Source organism: Corvus brachyrhynchos, unplaced genomic scaffold (genome assembly GCF_000691975.1).
Source record: "Corvus brachyrhynchos isolate BGI_N302 unplaced genomic scaffold, ASM69197v1 scaffold103, whole genome shotgun sequence".
NCBI classification, from domain to species: Eukaryota; Metazoa; Chordata; class Aves; order Passeriformes; family Corvidae; genus Corvus; species Corvus brachyrhynchos.
This window is the reverse complement of record NW_008237436.1, coordinates 668,718-683,754: the sequence shown is the minus strand read 5'-3', so window position 1 is coordinate 683,754 and position 15,037 is coordinate 668,718. Positions and strand designations below refer to the sequence as shown.

The window sequence follows — 15,037 nt, the reverse complement described above, 5'->3', positions numbered from 1 at the left end:
TTCCGCTGCGGAGCTGCGGGCGGCCCTTTGCAGCCTTAATTACAAATAAAATTAGTTTTCTCTTCTCCAGCAGCATGCCACGCTCCTGTTTTATCCCTTCAGGTCGTAGAGAGGTTTGTGTCGCTTGCCTCTTGAGAAGGCGCTTCTCAAGCTTTTTGTAATTTAAATGTTTTCTGGCTGCGGATAGGTCATTCATTTACAGAAAGTAGTCTTACTGATTAAAGCTACTGTAAAATTGTAGACAAAGTCTTCTGTTATAAGAGAAGAAAAAAAGCTCAGCAATTATTTTAGTTGTTTGCCAACTGATGTGGAGTGTGTTAAGGTAGTTTTTCCTCTGAAACAGTTTATTAGGTTTGGTTTATTTTTAATAAGACCGTGAACTTGGGGTGAGTACAGGCTATTTAACCTGCTTCTTTGTAACTGCATGCAAACTGAAGGTCTTTTGTTTTTCTCTAGGAAATGCTGGAAGCACTCAAGGCTCTCTCGACCTTTTTTGTGGAAAACAGTTTGCGCACCCGAAGAAACCTGCGTGGAGACATTGAACGACGAAGCTTGGCCATAAACGAAGAATTTGTGCACATATTCAAGCAAGTTAAAGAGGTGACATTTTTGCAGCATGACTAGCTATCTTACAAGAGTACTGCTATGTAATTGAAAGTTTAAAAAAGGGCTAAGAGAGATTTTTAACTTTCCAGTTTTACTTTACAGTAAAACTGTTTCATTTGTTGAAAATGTTGCATTGGATGTTTCAAACAGATAAGAGTCCTGAGTGAATGTTGATCTTTAGAGGTGCATTATTACTCTGTTCTGACTAACAGAGAGAGCCTAGAGCAACAATGTTCCTTGTAACTGGGGCATCTAATTGCAGTGGGAAGCTGGGCTTGGACACAGCATTTCTGATTAAAAGCACAGTTACTGTTACTTGAATTTATGCAGGAACTTGAGAGTATAAATGAAGATGTGCAAGCAATGAGCAGCTGCTGTGAAGACATGTCCAGTCGCTTGAAGGTAATACATAAATGGAAATGCTTTGAATATTTTCCCTTTTGAGGTGTGACTACTTTCTTTTAAAAGGACAAACAGTTATTTTTGAGGATTAACAGCAGCACCAAGATGTTTCCATAGTATGCACACAATGTTACTTTAGGATATTAATATGCTTCTTTTAACTTGTTTAGAAAGCGTATCAAGAAAGTAATTTTAATTACTTACAAATTGTAGTTCAAAAAGCAGCAATATACTTATTTTGAGAATAGCAATGTGATATCCAGGTGTATATAAGTGGAGAGAAAATATTTTATTAGATTGAATGTGAGATTTGAGGGCTAATTTGCGTATTTCCGTTTAAAATGGCTTTTGCATTGACTGTGTCTGTTCAGTTATGTGTTCATATAAATACCTCAAGTATGTCCATAGGAAAGTATCTTGTAATTCAGAGAGAATTCAGAGAGGGAGACCAATCTGGTATGCATCTTCAGTTTATTGGTTTTGTTTCATAACATGGTCTCAGAATGCTGATATGCAACAAAACCAATTCTGTTTCACCTTAATTCTGAATCCATAATATTCTTGGTGGGGCTGGGAAGCGTAGGAAATTTGTGTTTTATGGTGTGTTACCAAATCTGGCTTGGTTTTAGGGTACAAGTTCGATATTCAATGCAGTGAGTATAAACAGCTTATGGATGCTGAAGTGTAGATGTTTGGCCAAACCAAACCTGTTCTGAACACAGCACGTAAGTTATAGTATGTGAATAATAATCCTTCACTAAAAAATCCTGTGAAAACAGTTGTTTTACTCTCCATATGTGTGTGTGGATATTAGATGTCCTCCTGCTTAAATAAATAGGTTTCACAGTCATTGTACAAGTGCTTGTAGCTTGATGAACTTGTACCAAAAAAAATGAGAGTACAGCGTAGCCAACTGCAGTACTTAATTTTCAGTTTTGGAAGGAGCTGGGTAATGCACCTCAGAGGTCTCAGATCTCTTTGAACACTGTTAATGTGGATATATTCCGTAGTGCAGTTCAGGAACTGTTAGACTAAGCTCTTAGATGTGGAAATGAGTCAAGTGTCCATGCAGATTTTTGCTCTTTTCTGTCTTTAGATCATGAAATATAACTACCGTCTGTGATTTTTTTTTTCTTTTCCCAGAGTAGAGCCACCCTGCAGAGATTTCTTTTTCTATTGAAGTCAGTAGGTAGTTTTGTTCTGTGCCCCACAGAAAGTTTCCTCTAGAGCCCTGTAGAACTCGTAACTTGTTCAATTCAATCCATATTTTCTGTGTATGAATGTAAAGTTAATAAGCTCCTGAACTAGCACTCAATTGTGAGAGACTTTGGTACTTTATCTGTAGTAGGACATGAAGACTTGCAGGCATGTGCTCAAGCTGAATGAGAAGACAAAAATGCACTAGGTAGAGCAAATAGAAGATACAAAGAGGAGGATTTGGGGCATATAATGCAGAAAACTGTGCAAAGAGAGCAGTATATTAAGAAAGCAGAGCAAATAGAGGACATGAAAGGGAATACATTTGGATAAGCCAAAAAGCTTTTTAGCTTTGTTATTTTGTAAGTTTCTAATACCATCTGATCCAAATAACCATATACTGTCACATTTGATTTTAGGACAGTGACTTGATAAATGCAGTGGCTGAAAGGGAGAGAAGGAGCAAGTGCTGAAATGGAATTAAGTGGGGTTGAAGTATAATGAAAGCTTTAACTAATATACTGAGGTGGAGAGGAAGAGAAAAATGTTTCTGTTTGGGATATACAAGAAACATCAAATACCAGCTTTCTGATTTTCCTGGCATGTCTGGCTCATTTGTGACAGTTACCTCGTTTGGTTAGATGTAAGCTCTTTCATTTCGTACATAAAATGATGACAATATCTGGCACGTATTTGAGTGCATATATGGAAAAACTGGCTTCCTGGTATACCTAGCTGGATTCAGAAAAAATGCTTTTACTTCCTTTCTGCTGTCTTATTGTTAGCATTTTTCGTGGTAATCAGTACTTCTGCCCAGAAAGTACTGGAAAGGAAGCAAATTTCTTCTTTTTTGTTTATTAAAATTTGGAATTAAGTTGGGCATGAATGGTTACAGTCCTACTTTCACCTTTCAAAGCATTTCTGTACTTTGACTGCTTTTCTGTTGTAACGAATGCAGTGTCAGGCTGAAATGAGTCAGGGTGTGTACATACTTTTGTTAGACCTCTCGGGAATCTCAAGACTAGCGTCTTCAATTTGGCAAATGCTGTAATTTGGCCCTTAAACAGTATTGAAATCATTCACATAGAATATCTTTATTGCCATTTCCAGCACTTCTTTTGCAGTATTATTCTATACTGAATGCATTTTGATTTCAGGATTTTTTTTGTTAGACCATCTCATTTTTCTGTGTAAGGGATCACTGGTGGCATCCAGTGTGAAGCCAAAAATTCCAGATGTCTTTCAGCTTTTCACTGAGCAGTAAGTTTCAGAACACTTTAACTTCAGTTGCAGCAATCCTTTTAATCATGCAGTTGCTGTCTGATGCAGAATTGTTTCTGCATGGATTCTCTTGCACTGCCATCACTCAATAGTGATGAACTGTAATGAACTTCCTAAGTGCATTGCCCTTAGAATGGTAGAGTCATTAAGGTTGGGAAAGACTTCTGAGATCATCGAGTCCAACCCAGCACTGCCAAATCCACCACTAATCCATGTCCCTCAATGCTGTACCTGCACATCTTTTAAATACCTCCAGGGATGGTGACTCAACCACTTCCCTGGGCAGCTTGTTCCAATGCCTGACCACCCTTTCAGTGAAGAAATTTTTCCTAATAATTGTCCTTGGTCCATACAGCTCTGTAAGCTGTTGGACTGTAGAGCTAGGCTTGCTTAGACTAGCAGAGCTGTGTTCATCATCTTCTCTAAAAAGTTTGGGTGGACACTGGTACTGAGCAGTTTATCATCCAAAGGAATTTGTTTCATTTTTTGTTTTGTGACAGCAAACAATTTACAGTTGATGGGCAAACAAAATAATCAGAACTATTTCTAATATTTATAGTGTTTCTGTATTAAATATAAACTAAAAATAAACAGTGTGATTATAAATGTATATAAATATGGAAACAGAAATTAATAAGGATTAAAAAAAGTATTTTTTTTAATGCCCGGACATAGGGAGAGTTAATGAATACTTGTTTCAAGAAGGCCTTTTGTTTCAAAGAGTACATTCTTCAAATTGCTTGTACTCAGAAAGCTTCAAAAGTATTAGCTATTTTAAAGATTGTTTAATACATTTGATATGTTTGTGGTTTTCACATGCTTAACAATTCTAATTGTATTCTAGGCAGCAAAGGAACAAACCCAGGACTTGATTGTAAAAACCACGAAACTGCAGGCAGAAAAGTACGTATACCACCTTATTTATTTGATGGAATTTTCTTCTAGATGTGACTCTGCCACTTTGATTTATGACTTTAGTGTTTTTTTCAACACTATATGTGTTTGTAGCTTAATTGCACTCTTAGCTTATTGCTAAATCATCCAAAAAGGTGAGAATATGTGTTAGTATTTGTTTCAATAAAAATTTGCTTTATAGGGAAGAGAATCAGTTACAGTGGTACAGCATGCCAAATATGGACACGCTTTACCTAAAGTCTGTTGAAAATGTAAGTTATATTGTGTCATAACAGTTACGGACCAACTCAGTTTCTCATCAGTTTGACAGGCTTCTTGTTATTAATGCCTTGTATCCAGGTGAAATCTCTCTCTTTTTCAGGGACTGGATGAGGGAGTGCAAAGTTGGATTCTAACTTGCTCTGCCTTATTTAAAGCTAACTGTAAAATACAGGAGTGCTGTTTAATGAGCCTAACACAGACCACTTTTTCCCTTGGTTCTCCAGCCTCCTGTGGAAGAAAAGATTTGTAGTTTTCTCTTTTCAGTATTTTTATTCCTGAGAAGGGGATAATAGCTAATGACAGATTCAAGCAGTCTTTATTGTTTTTATGGTTAGGATGTATGGTTTTATAGCTTCAGGTTTTCTCCATGTAGAAGAATGAATCTGCTTGCTTTATGAGCTTTCTTCGGAAAATTATATACAGTTCACTGGAGGTTAGAAACAGTTATTTTGCAGTAGTAAGTTTCTAGTAGAAATTATGATTTTGGATAGCTCTCAGCTTTCAAAATCAGTAGGTTTATGATATGAACTTCAGTAGGAAGTGGATTATGTCCGAGTATGAAGCTGGAGTTTAATCTGTACATATTTTAAAAGTTAAATGTAGAATAACTGCATAAAATGCAGTGCTGGTTCATATAAAGTGAAGGATTTGGTAAAGACACACTTTCAGTAAGTGAGCAGAAGTCTTAGAAAATACGTCATTTTAATATGAGTCTGTGAAGTAGTAGGACAAAGAAGTGGTCATAGATTTTTGTAGTCTCAAGAAAAGGAAAGCTGCTTTGATTCCTTGTTCTGAAGCAGAATGGGAGATACCAAGACCAGTCCCAAGTGGTTTATCTCTAATTGGCCTTAAATTCCATTAAAAGAGATTATGGAGACTGTACATCAGTACTTCCACAAGATAGTCTTTGCACTGTTGTTTACTTCAAAGACCTTCTGCTAATTCCTTTAAAAGACAGAACATCCCCCTAGTGTGAAGAGGAAAAAGTTTAGGAAGTAGTCTGTCCTTCTCAGGGTCTGTGTGACCTCAGAGTGCACATGTAGGAAGAAGTTTGGAAGTTTATTTTTGAAGTATACCATGAAGTACCCATGAGCAGAAGCCAAAAAGTACCTGTGACTTTTACAGTAAGTCTGATAGTTATGGCAGGTTCGTATTACCATTTATTAGCGAAATTAATTTTTTCCCTGCCTAAACCTACGAAAAATTGTGAAGATTGTTTGGTTCTATTTGGGACATTTTAGTCATTTGTTCTTTTAACTCATTAAATTACTGTTCTGATGCATTCCTTTGGTTTACATCAAGCACAGGAAGAGGCATCTGCTGCCAGATATTAGAGGGTCTTTGAAGACCTGAAGTCTTGCCTCTGAAAATATACAGGCCTTAAATTGCTGATGCCTTCAACTTAATGTGACATTTTTTTAGCCAACAAATGAGTAAATGGTGAAACTGGAAGGACATGGCTTCTCTCTCCTCTGGGGGTTGTCCTAAAATGCTGTCTGTTTAAAATGCAGAGATGAAAACTGGACCTGTTCTAGTGCGTTCTTCTGTTAGGCTTAGCATTTGTGTGATTTACTTTAGCTGAAAAATGTAGCTGAAAAAATGTTAGGATTTCATTCAGTGATCTAAAACTGAAGGGGGACTATAAACTTCCAGATCCATTTCCTGCATTTATATTTACTAGGGATTTAGATTTTTTTTCTTTTTCTGTACTTGAAAAGGAATGGGTGGCTGAGTGGCTCTGTGTGGGTACTAAGTTTTTTATACTAAGTAGTTTTGGCATTGTATTATCATCTATATAATTAGTTGTAGTTCAAGATGATTTTCAGTTTCCAAAGCTTCTTACCTGAGCTCTTGTTGGTTATCCTAGTCTCACCTCTCTGTTGGTTATCCTCAGATTTGTGGTTTGAAGGCAGAGCTGCCCACCTGGAGTTTCCTGTAGGTAATCCTGATGAGCACTTTGGGACTTCCTATATTGGTGAAATGTGTGATTTTAAGACACCTGGGGTATTTGGGGTAGAAAATTATATGTTTGTCTCAGATTTAGGTTAATACTTCTGCATTCTTGGGTTTTTGCTTTGCAGCATTTTTTTTCTTGTTATTTAGGTTGTGAGCTTTAGACCTGCTTTGGCATAAATGCCAGATATAGGGTGTTACTTAGATAACAAATTTAAAAAGTAATTAATACAATTGCATTTTTGTATTTGTGAATATGTCAGAGTTGGTGCGTTTCTTTGGTCAATTAGGTTGCTTATTCTGAATTTATTTCCTGTGTGAAGTCCAGTTAAAACTACTGTACATTAGAAACAGAACAGTTTTCCTTCACACTATTTAAATTATGGTATCTGCTTAACATAGGAACTAGGATGGTTTTTTTTTTCTTTTTTTCCTTAAAACTGAGACTTACCATAACTTAATAGAACCGTGTAGTGTGAAATAAAGTAGTCCAAGCCATCCAACCCATCTCTTCATAACATAAGGTTAAGATACTGCTTCTCAGTAACACACTCTTGAATAGGGTGTTCATTTTAATATATTTCATAACAAACTTCTGTAATGAAGAAAAACTGAGGTAGTTAATTTAGACAATTTCTGGTAATTGTTAAAAATTTGCTTTCATTTCAGTTATCTTCAGTAGATTTGTATGCTTTTACTTGAGCACACTAATATTGTTTTCAGGTTGTATTAGGTTTTTTATGAATAGTAACAAGGAGATTACTTTGTTTTCAAACAATGAACATCTGTTGTGCTTTAAAAGTTGTGGGTTTGTTTAATTGCTATTGCTAGTAGGCTGACAGAAAAAGAATCTTGCTCTTTGAAGTGAGATTTTAATAATAGCTTTCTCTGACTTGTTGTTTCTCTTATACCTGACTCCATTTTTTTTGGTTTTTTGTTGGGGTTTTTTTGTGAGAAACTAAAAACTTAATTGGAATACTAAACTACTTCACCTTGCATCGGGAACAAGCATCCCAGAGTTCAGTAATTCCCACACCAGAGAAATAACTTGTTTAGATCCAAATACTGTGTGCAGAATGCCAGAAACCTGGTTTCATAGTAATTCTACCAGGCACTTAATAGTAAGATGATGTGCAAGATGTTGTTTTTGAGGTTAACCACAAGTTACAGTTGTCAATGTAACAATTGAGAAGAGAAACTAGAAGGTAATAGTTACAATATTAATTTTTATAAAATTAAGTAAGAGCAGTTATGTGAGTGTATGTATGTGCTCACGGGCTTCACTGAAAATAAGTCTGCAGAAATACAAAAGCTGTTGAGAGCTAGAACTAGTGTTTTAGAACTAAAAACCACAATACTCTGAAAACTAGGAAAGAATGGGAATGGAAATGGCTCAGGTACTTTTTGAGTCAGGCTAATGGTTCAGAGCTTTTGTGGAGATTATGCACTTGAACACCTTTGGAAACTGTCTTATTTTGGTACTCTCTGTTGTGTTCTTAAACAGAGCGAAATATGTGTTTTGATGTCAGAATCATTGTTAGTTATATCAATTCCACAAAAAACGGTTCACATAGCCCTGGGATTGTTTCACTTTTTAAAATACAGTTAAATATGATTCCCAGACAGGAATGTAACAGTGTGTACTTCAATTTGTTTTAATTGAGTTACATTCAGACTTGTTCTTTAAATAAAGAATAACAAACACCATTCTTGGAATTAAGTCAATGATTTGACTGTCATGTCTGTGTTCAATACAAGCTCAGAAGTCTTAGGAAGTGTTTCAAAGTGAGCATCTGCTTCAGTAGTGCTATACTACTGATCTCTCATCCTTGTCTCTTGGTGGTGCCTTTTTCCTTTTCTAACAAACAACTTTTTTGTTGTAGTCATTTTAGAAATTATGCAGGAAGTTCAGCACTATTTGTAGCAGGTTTGCTTTTATCAGCCTGTGCTAAGAAAAGTGGTGATCTGGTGGTTTGCGTTGATGAGATGTATTTCATGCGTTGACCTTTGAAATTTGTATTTGCATTTATTCCCATGAATGTGCTTCATGAGAAAAAGCAGTGTTTGCCTACACTTAATTACAATTCCATGTGGGGGAGGGTGAAGGCTTGAAATTCTGAGGCTCATTTTCTATCCTGACTTGTACCAAAGTACAGCATAGGTAACAAGGTGCAGTACAGGAATAAAACCAGCTAAAATGGATCTGAAAGAAAGAAAAAACTATTTTGTCACATTCTAGCCATAACCAGCAGAGAACATGCAAGGCCTTATTTCTTGCCAGCATTTCTGCCTGGCAATCATGTACTTTGTTGAGACATGAAGTACTCTTGGTCAGTATGAAATGAGGTATGGTTTTAGAGCTTGAGAAACATTCACCAGAAGTGCAGAATCAGTTATATGGTACCATTTCTGACTGATGTTTGTCTAATCTGCTTTGAGAAGAAAAACCCAGGAACAGAGAGCCTGTGGTCTTCACTGGAAATTGATTTTGGTTCTTTATTGTTTTCTTACTATCTGATTTAGTTCTCCTTTTGCTGCAGCTTAAGCCCATTTGTTTTGATCTTATTCCAGGTGGATGTAGAGAACAGTGTGTAATTTTCATGCCTTTGGCAACATTTTTGAATTTGATGGCAAATTTGAAGCTAGACTGAGCAGGCCCCTTTCAAGTGGCTTTATATCAGATTTTATAAAAGATAAACTGAATATACCAGTCTGTTTGGTTTGGAAATATCAAATAGCTCATCTTTACAAGATGGAAAAGAACACGTTCATTGGAAACACACTTTTAAATTTAATCTCTGTGCACAACTTAGAAACCATGGATCATGGATCTTAAACATTGCTAAACACTGATTTACCTAGTGTATGCATATCTATATATATCGCATGATTGCTGCAAAGTTTCACGTGTGAAAATTTTGTCAAGAATATATACCCATCATATTTAGAGGAAGCCTAATCAGTATGAAAGTAGAAAATTACTGAATTTCTTTAATTTTTTTACAACATGTAAGATTTTTTTATTCTAGTGTTTGGCAATCTGTTTGGTAAGATTTTAATCATTTCAGTGCAGATGTGTTGCTTGACTTTTGATTTAGCCTTTTCAAATTTTCCCCATTTATTTTTTTCACAGAATGTGTGAGATGGCAGGGCTGCAGCATTGCAGGCTGTCTTCAGATAGGAATTACAGGAGAAACCTTCTAAGTTTAAGTCCACTCCCCTGCTGCCACCTATTATTTGCATGATGCCTTTGGTAAACTCATCAATTGTTCAACACATAACTAGTGCGTTATTTTTGCATTTTGTGTGTGTTGCTATTCGTGGAACACTTACCCAAAAGCTCGTTCTTTCCAGTAAAAGCCTTTCCCTGATTTCCAACCTAATTATTGGATATAAATTGTCTGTTTTCTCATCTTCTCCTTTGTCTTAAGAGCTTCCTTCATCTCCTGTGATAAATTAGTTTTTCCATTCCCATGATCATTCTGCTAGCTTTGCTCTAGTAATGCATTGTTCTTGCACACAGATGATCAGGATTGTGATCTATTTTCCAGATGAGGTCTCACTAAAGCCTTCTTAACTATTACTGCTTTTTTCTTGTATCCTGGAAACATTAGACAATCCACTGGGGTTTTTATGTCTTCCTATTTTTTAATTAAGGAGAAAATCACATAATTATATTCTGTGATGAAATGAGTCACTGAATACCTCCTCACAGTATTTCAGTTCTACTTCAATAAGATATGTTTGACAGATAAAATGCAGTATAAAAAATTTGTTCTCAGCATTTACAAATGCATTTTTGCACTTGTACTTACTCTTAAGAATGGTTTTGTGTAAATTTTGTGTAATGCCTGTGTGTAAATGTTTTGTTACATGGTCTTGTATATTTGCCTTTCACATGACAGGAAAACAATTCTTGCAGCTTTATACAAGTCTGTTAAAGATGGTTGTTATTTACTTACGAGTTAGAAATACTCCAGTGTCCTGAGGCTTTAAAAATATATTGAATCCTCAGTACCACAAATCAAAAGTAATTTCAGAATGCTCTGCTTTGATTCATCCTAGGTGGAAGATGTATGTGATGGCAAGATAAAATTAAGCTTTGGAAAAGTCTACTTCTCCTCCACCTCACTTTTGAGCTGTCTAGGTGATAATCCTAACAAACAGTGCACATTTGTATTTCTTTCAAGGGAAAAGTGCATGAAGTGCATAGTTTTCCCAGCCTTTTGAGTTCTCTTGCAAAAGAATTCTGTCTCCCTGGTAACGATTAAAACTGGGGAAATTGCTCTTTGTTGGAATCCTGTCCTTTGCCCAAGCTCTAAATTCTACCAACACTTGGCACTTCCCTCTTTGCATTAATGCAGGATTCCCATAAGCTGTTAGTTTTGTTCCTTTATACAGGAGTAACTTTGTTAAAAGAAAAAGCATAAAATTTGGGATAACAACATGGTATGGCCTTTCCTCAGCTGTACTGCACTGCTTAGAATTTAGAAATTATTTTATCTACAGAAAGGCCAGTGGATCTTGAAGGTGTCTGCACACAGGTACTGACTGCTGTGGGTTATATGTAAGACAGCCTTACAATGGCTTTTGTTGTTACCTGCATTGTGTTTTGTATGGCACTTACTGCAGTGAAATGATTATAGCAACCTTGAGTGGCATTTTAATCCATTGCCCTGCCTTAATAAAATAGATTAAATTCTACTTAAATATCTGTTAGCTTGTGTGTGAGGAAATAAATACAAAAATAAATATATAGAGATAAAAAAGTTGAAAACAGATGTGAGTGTATTGATCTCAGTAATCCTGTACACTGCCAGGCAAAAATCAAAGGCATGTATAATTTACATTGTCATCTGGGATATAGGGTCTCTTTCTTGTGTAGATTGATAACCAAGGCAACTTTCACAGCCATCTCAAGGAGAACTGGCTAACCTGGATTCTGAAACTGAGTAGCTTCTTGAAATCCTGTGTGCTTTGTTAAGAGCTCAAAAGAAACAGGTTTATCACAATTCAGAGACGTGCTTTTGTTTAGGAGAGATGCTTGTCACCAATTCCCAATCCCTATCTTGAGAAAGCTGAGTGAAACATTGCTGCCACCTTGAGGCTGTTGTCTTGTGAGTACTTTGTGAAACTTAGCTTGCCCAGTGTGCTTGAGTTTAATGCATTGACTCTATTTTATAAAAGTTAATTATTGGGAGTGCACAGAGTCCATCAGTGTGCAGTCATGGCAGGTGTTAGCCCAAGACACAGCCAGGGATGGGAATGACTTTAAAGTATGGTGTTTGATCAAACCTGGTTCTCCATATGGAGGGAGGACGGTGAAGAGTGAGGACTTGCAGAAGGAGAGAGATTCATTAGCAAGATTGTTCTTTTTTTATAAAAGAGGAGTAAAATGGGGCACAGAGTTCCAGGACAGACTCACTATCATGCTGTTTGTACAGTTCCTGACTCTGTTCCTTGTTCTGCCACAACCCTAATTCCAGCTGAAAACTGCTATACCCAGTATACGGCATTTCTTAAAATCAGACTTCCTCCTACCCCCAGTTTGGTGGAAGTATACATTCAAAAAATCTGAAGAACACAAGATAATAAGTGGAGATCTTCTGTAAGAGCACCTAAAAGTTTATGCACTCAGGAGGTACACAGGCTTGAAGAGCAGAAGTTTCTCAGCATCCCATCTGCTTCTCTGTTTATGGAAGCTTTGTTTCAGTTGAAACCAAAGTAGGCCTTGCATTTGCCTTCTCTCATCTCTTTGCTATCTTCCTTCTCTTACTTAAAGGGAAGGATAATCCAGTCTATTTTCAGCTTTGTGGATTGAGACCTTTCATCACAAGAGGAGAGACTTGAAGCAACTATTAAAGTTAATCCACTAAATTACATTTTCTGTTGTTTCAACCAAATACAGTGATGATGATGTTGAGGCATTAGACTTGCTCAGCAAACTGTGTGAAACAGGAGTGCTTTGTTGAAAGCAGCATCACTGTGTTAGATTTTAAGTATCCTTGGCTGATTTTCAGCTTGACTAGCCATCATGATGCCTCTAGGGTTTTTTTGAGTCCTAATATTTAAAATTTTGATTATTAGTGGTAGTAGTTGTAACTTATAATTTAAATGACCTCTTCTTATACCCCAGAGGAGTTCTGAAGTGTAGTTTTCATCAGAGTTTCATAGCAGCAGTGAAGTCAATGCCCTCTTTCCTCTGACAGCTCCTGGTGCTGGCACACCCCAGTCCCTTAGTGCAGGCTGTGGTAAACTGAATTAGAAAATACATGTAATCTCCACCCCTGAGAAGTAAAAACTTCTGGATTTTTTCCTGCCAGATTTGTGCCCTGATCTGATTCACTACATGATGCTATAAACAGTGTCCCTGGCACGGTGGGAAGGTCCATACAGGGCAGGGATGAGCAGGATTGGCTGAGGCAGCCTAAGCTGCATTATGTTACTGCAGAGCAGACCTGACCCATCTTTCATCCATGTTGGGCAATTGCATAGTTAATCGCAGAACATCTCTTATAGGCCTAATATTGATTTAAAAATACTCTTTCATTAATATCTTCTTGTCTATGTCTTGTATGTTTTGTAGATCACTTGTCTTGGTATTTTTGCTTCTTATACCATGACTTGCTCTTTTCAGGTTTTACCACATAAATCTTCTGTGAATGTGTTCAAAATGGTGTTGTTCCATTCCCCTTCCACTGTGTTGGAAAGTGCCATGATTTTTCATGGATGCATCTGCCTGTATAGTTGGTCAAAATCATCCTCCATCACTCTTGTTCCTTTTCTGAGAAACATTTGGCTTCATGGAGACCCAAAATTTGAAATTGTAGAGTTTACTTAGAGAAAATTAAATAGATAGATTGATTTTAAGCATTGCAAAACTGTCAGTGTAAAGATAAAATCATTAGATTTGCCTAGGACCCCAGTGAAACCTGAATTATCAATTCAAGATGTGGTATTAAAGCATACGAGTTTTTGGTTTTCTTTTTTGATTAGGTCTCTTCTGTGTAACTTAGAAGTACTGGCTTGTTTTCCCCTTTGATTTTCATAAATTTTACTCTTAAAGCACTGTTGGATTTTATATTACTCTCCCTCCTGCTGTTCAGTATGCTAGAGCATTGACAATTGCAGAACATTTAATCTGATCTCTAAAAGAGTTTGTGGAACTGCAGGGTAGGAAAGTCATCCATGTCTACAGAAGGGAAGCCAGTTTTCCACACTTCTTAGCTGAATGAAGTTCACATACTAGCTGGATAGTAAAGAAGGGGTAAATAAATGAAAGCTTACTTTCCAGGCTTTGATCTTGCAAGGAAATTTAATTATACAGTACATAGAAGTGCACTTGCCTGTCTTACCACCCTGTAGTAACTGTGTATTTATCTTGCAGTAATTATATCACATTGGACGCTGAAATGATCTTAAAGGAATTGAGCCTTATTCTTCTGCAAATAACTAATTAGTGCCATCTCAATGTCCTGAAAAAGTAGTCTTTATTTCCTGGAATACTGTGTGCTCAAACCACAGTTTGAGGAAATTTTCTGTTGTTATAGGAGTCCCAGTCCATTCCATTTGGGTCCTTCTGTGGCTGTGAAGTGTGCGACAAAACGTGCAGGAAAATGCTGCCCATGGAGATGGTGTTTGCATATTGCATCCCAGCTCTGTTTGTTTCAGGAGGGGTAGTCAACAAGAGAATTAGCCATTGCATTTTGATTGCTTGTGAGATTAGTAAATTGGTATCCCAACTGTATGGTGTTACAAAGAAATGGATCTGCTCTGCAGAAAAGTAGATTAATCTAAGGTTAATTTTGTCATTTTGGGTACTATAGGCTTTTCCTTTCCTTGGTGAATTTGAAAGGAAATAGCTGCAAGCATTACAAGTGTACAAGCACAAAGTATCTGGATTAGATAACTTATGATACAAATGCTAAAGGAATATTATTTTAAAGAACTTAGTAATTTTCGAATGTGTTAACATACCTTTATATTGTCTTTACTGAATAATCTGTGTAAGCTTAATAGAAAATTGTATGTGAAAAAGCAACTCAAGTGTTTGATGGCAAGAATGTGCTATTGTAATTTAATAATACCAATTTCTGCTGCTGGTTGTATTTCCAAAAGTACGAATGTGAAAAAGAAGTCTTTGGGATAAGCATAAAAAGCTAATAATCTCTTCTCTTTGTTTTATTACAGTCAGAGATTAGAAATGAAAGCACAAGTTGCAGATGCATTCATAGCAAAATTCCAGCTGACGCCAGATGAAATGAATCTGCTTCGAGGCACAAAAGATGAGCCAATTACTGAGGTAGCTCAATGAACATTAAAATCTTTGCCCTGAACTAAAATGTAGAAATGCCTTCACTGAATTGTACACGAGATCTTATTTTCAGTTTGCAGTTGAATTTTTTATGGAGGAATGTACCTT

At 36.5% G+C, this 15,037-nt stretch overlaps 1 protein-coding gene across 1 annotated transcript in view; it reads left to right on the top strand.

The window, feature by feature from the left end:
* The first annotated feature begins 6 nt into the window (after positions 1-6).
* The window catches only part of COG6 (component of oligomeric golgi complex 6), a 53,907-nt gene continuing 38,876 nt past the window's right edge, over positions 7-15,037 (top strand). Inside the window, exons 1-5 of the mRNA XM_008631410.2 lie at positions 7-113; positions 457-600; positions 937-1,008; positions 4,331-4,389; positions 14,806-14,917. Coding sequence (XP_008629632.1) covers positions 75-113; positions 457-600; positions 937-1,008; positions 4,331-4,389; positions 14,806-14,917 — 426 coding nt within the window. The 5' untranslated portion in view covers positions 7-74. The remainder of the gene's footprint in view (positions 114-456; positions 601-936; positions 1,009-4,330; positions 4,390-14,805; positions 14,918-15,037) is intronic.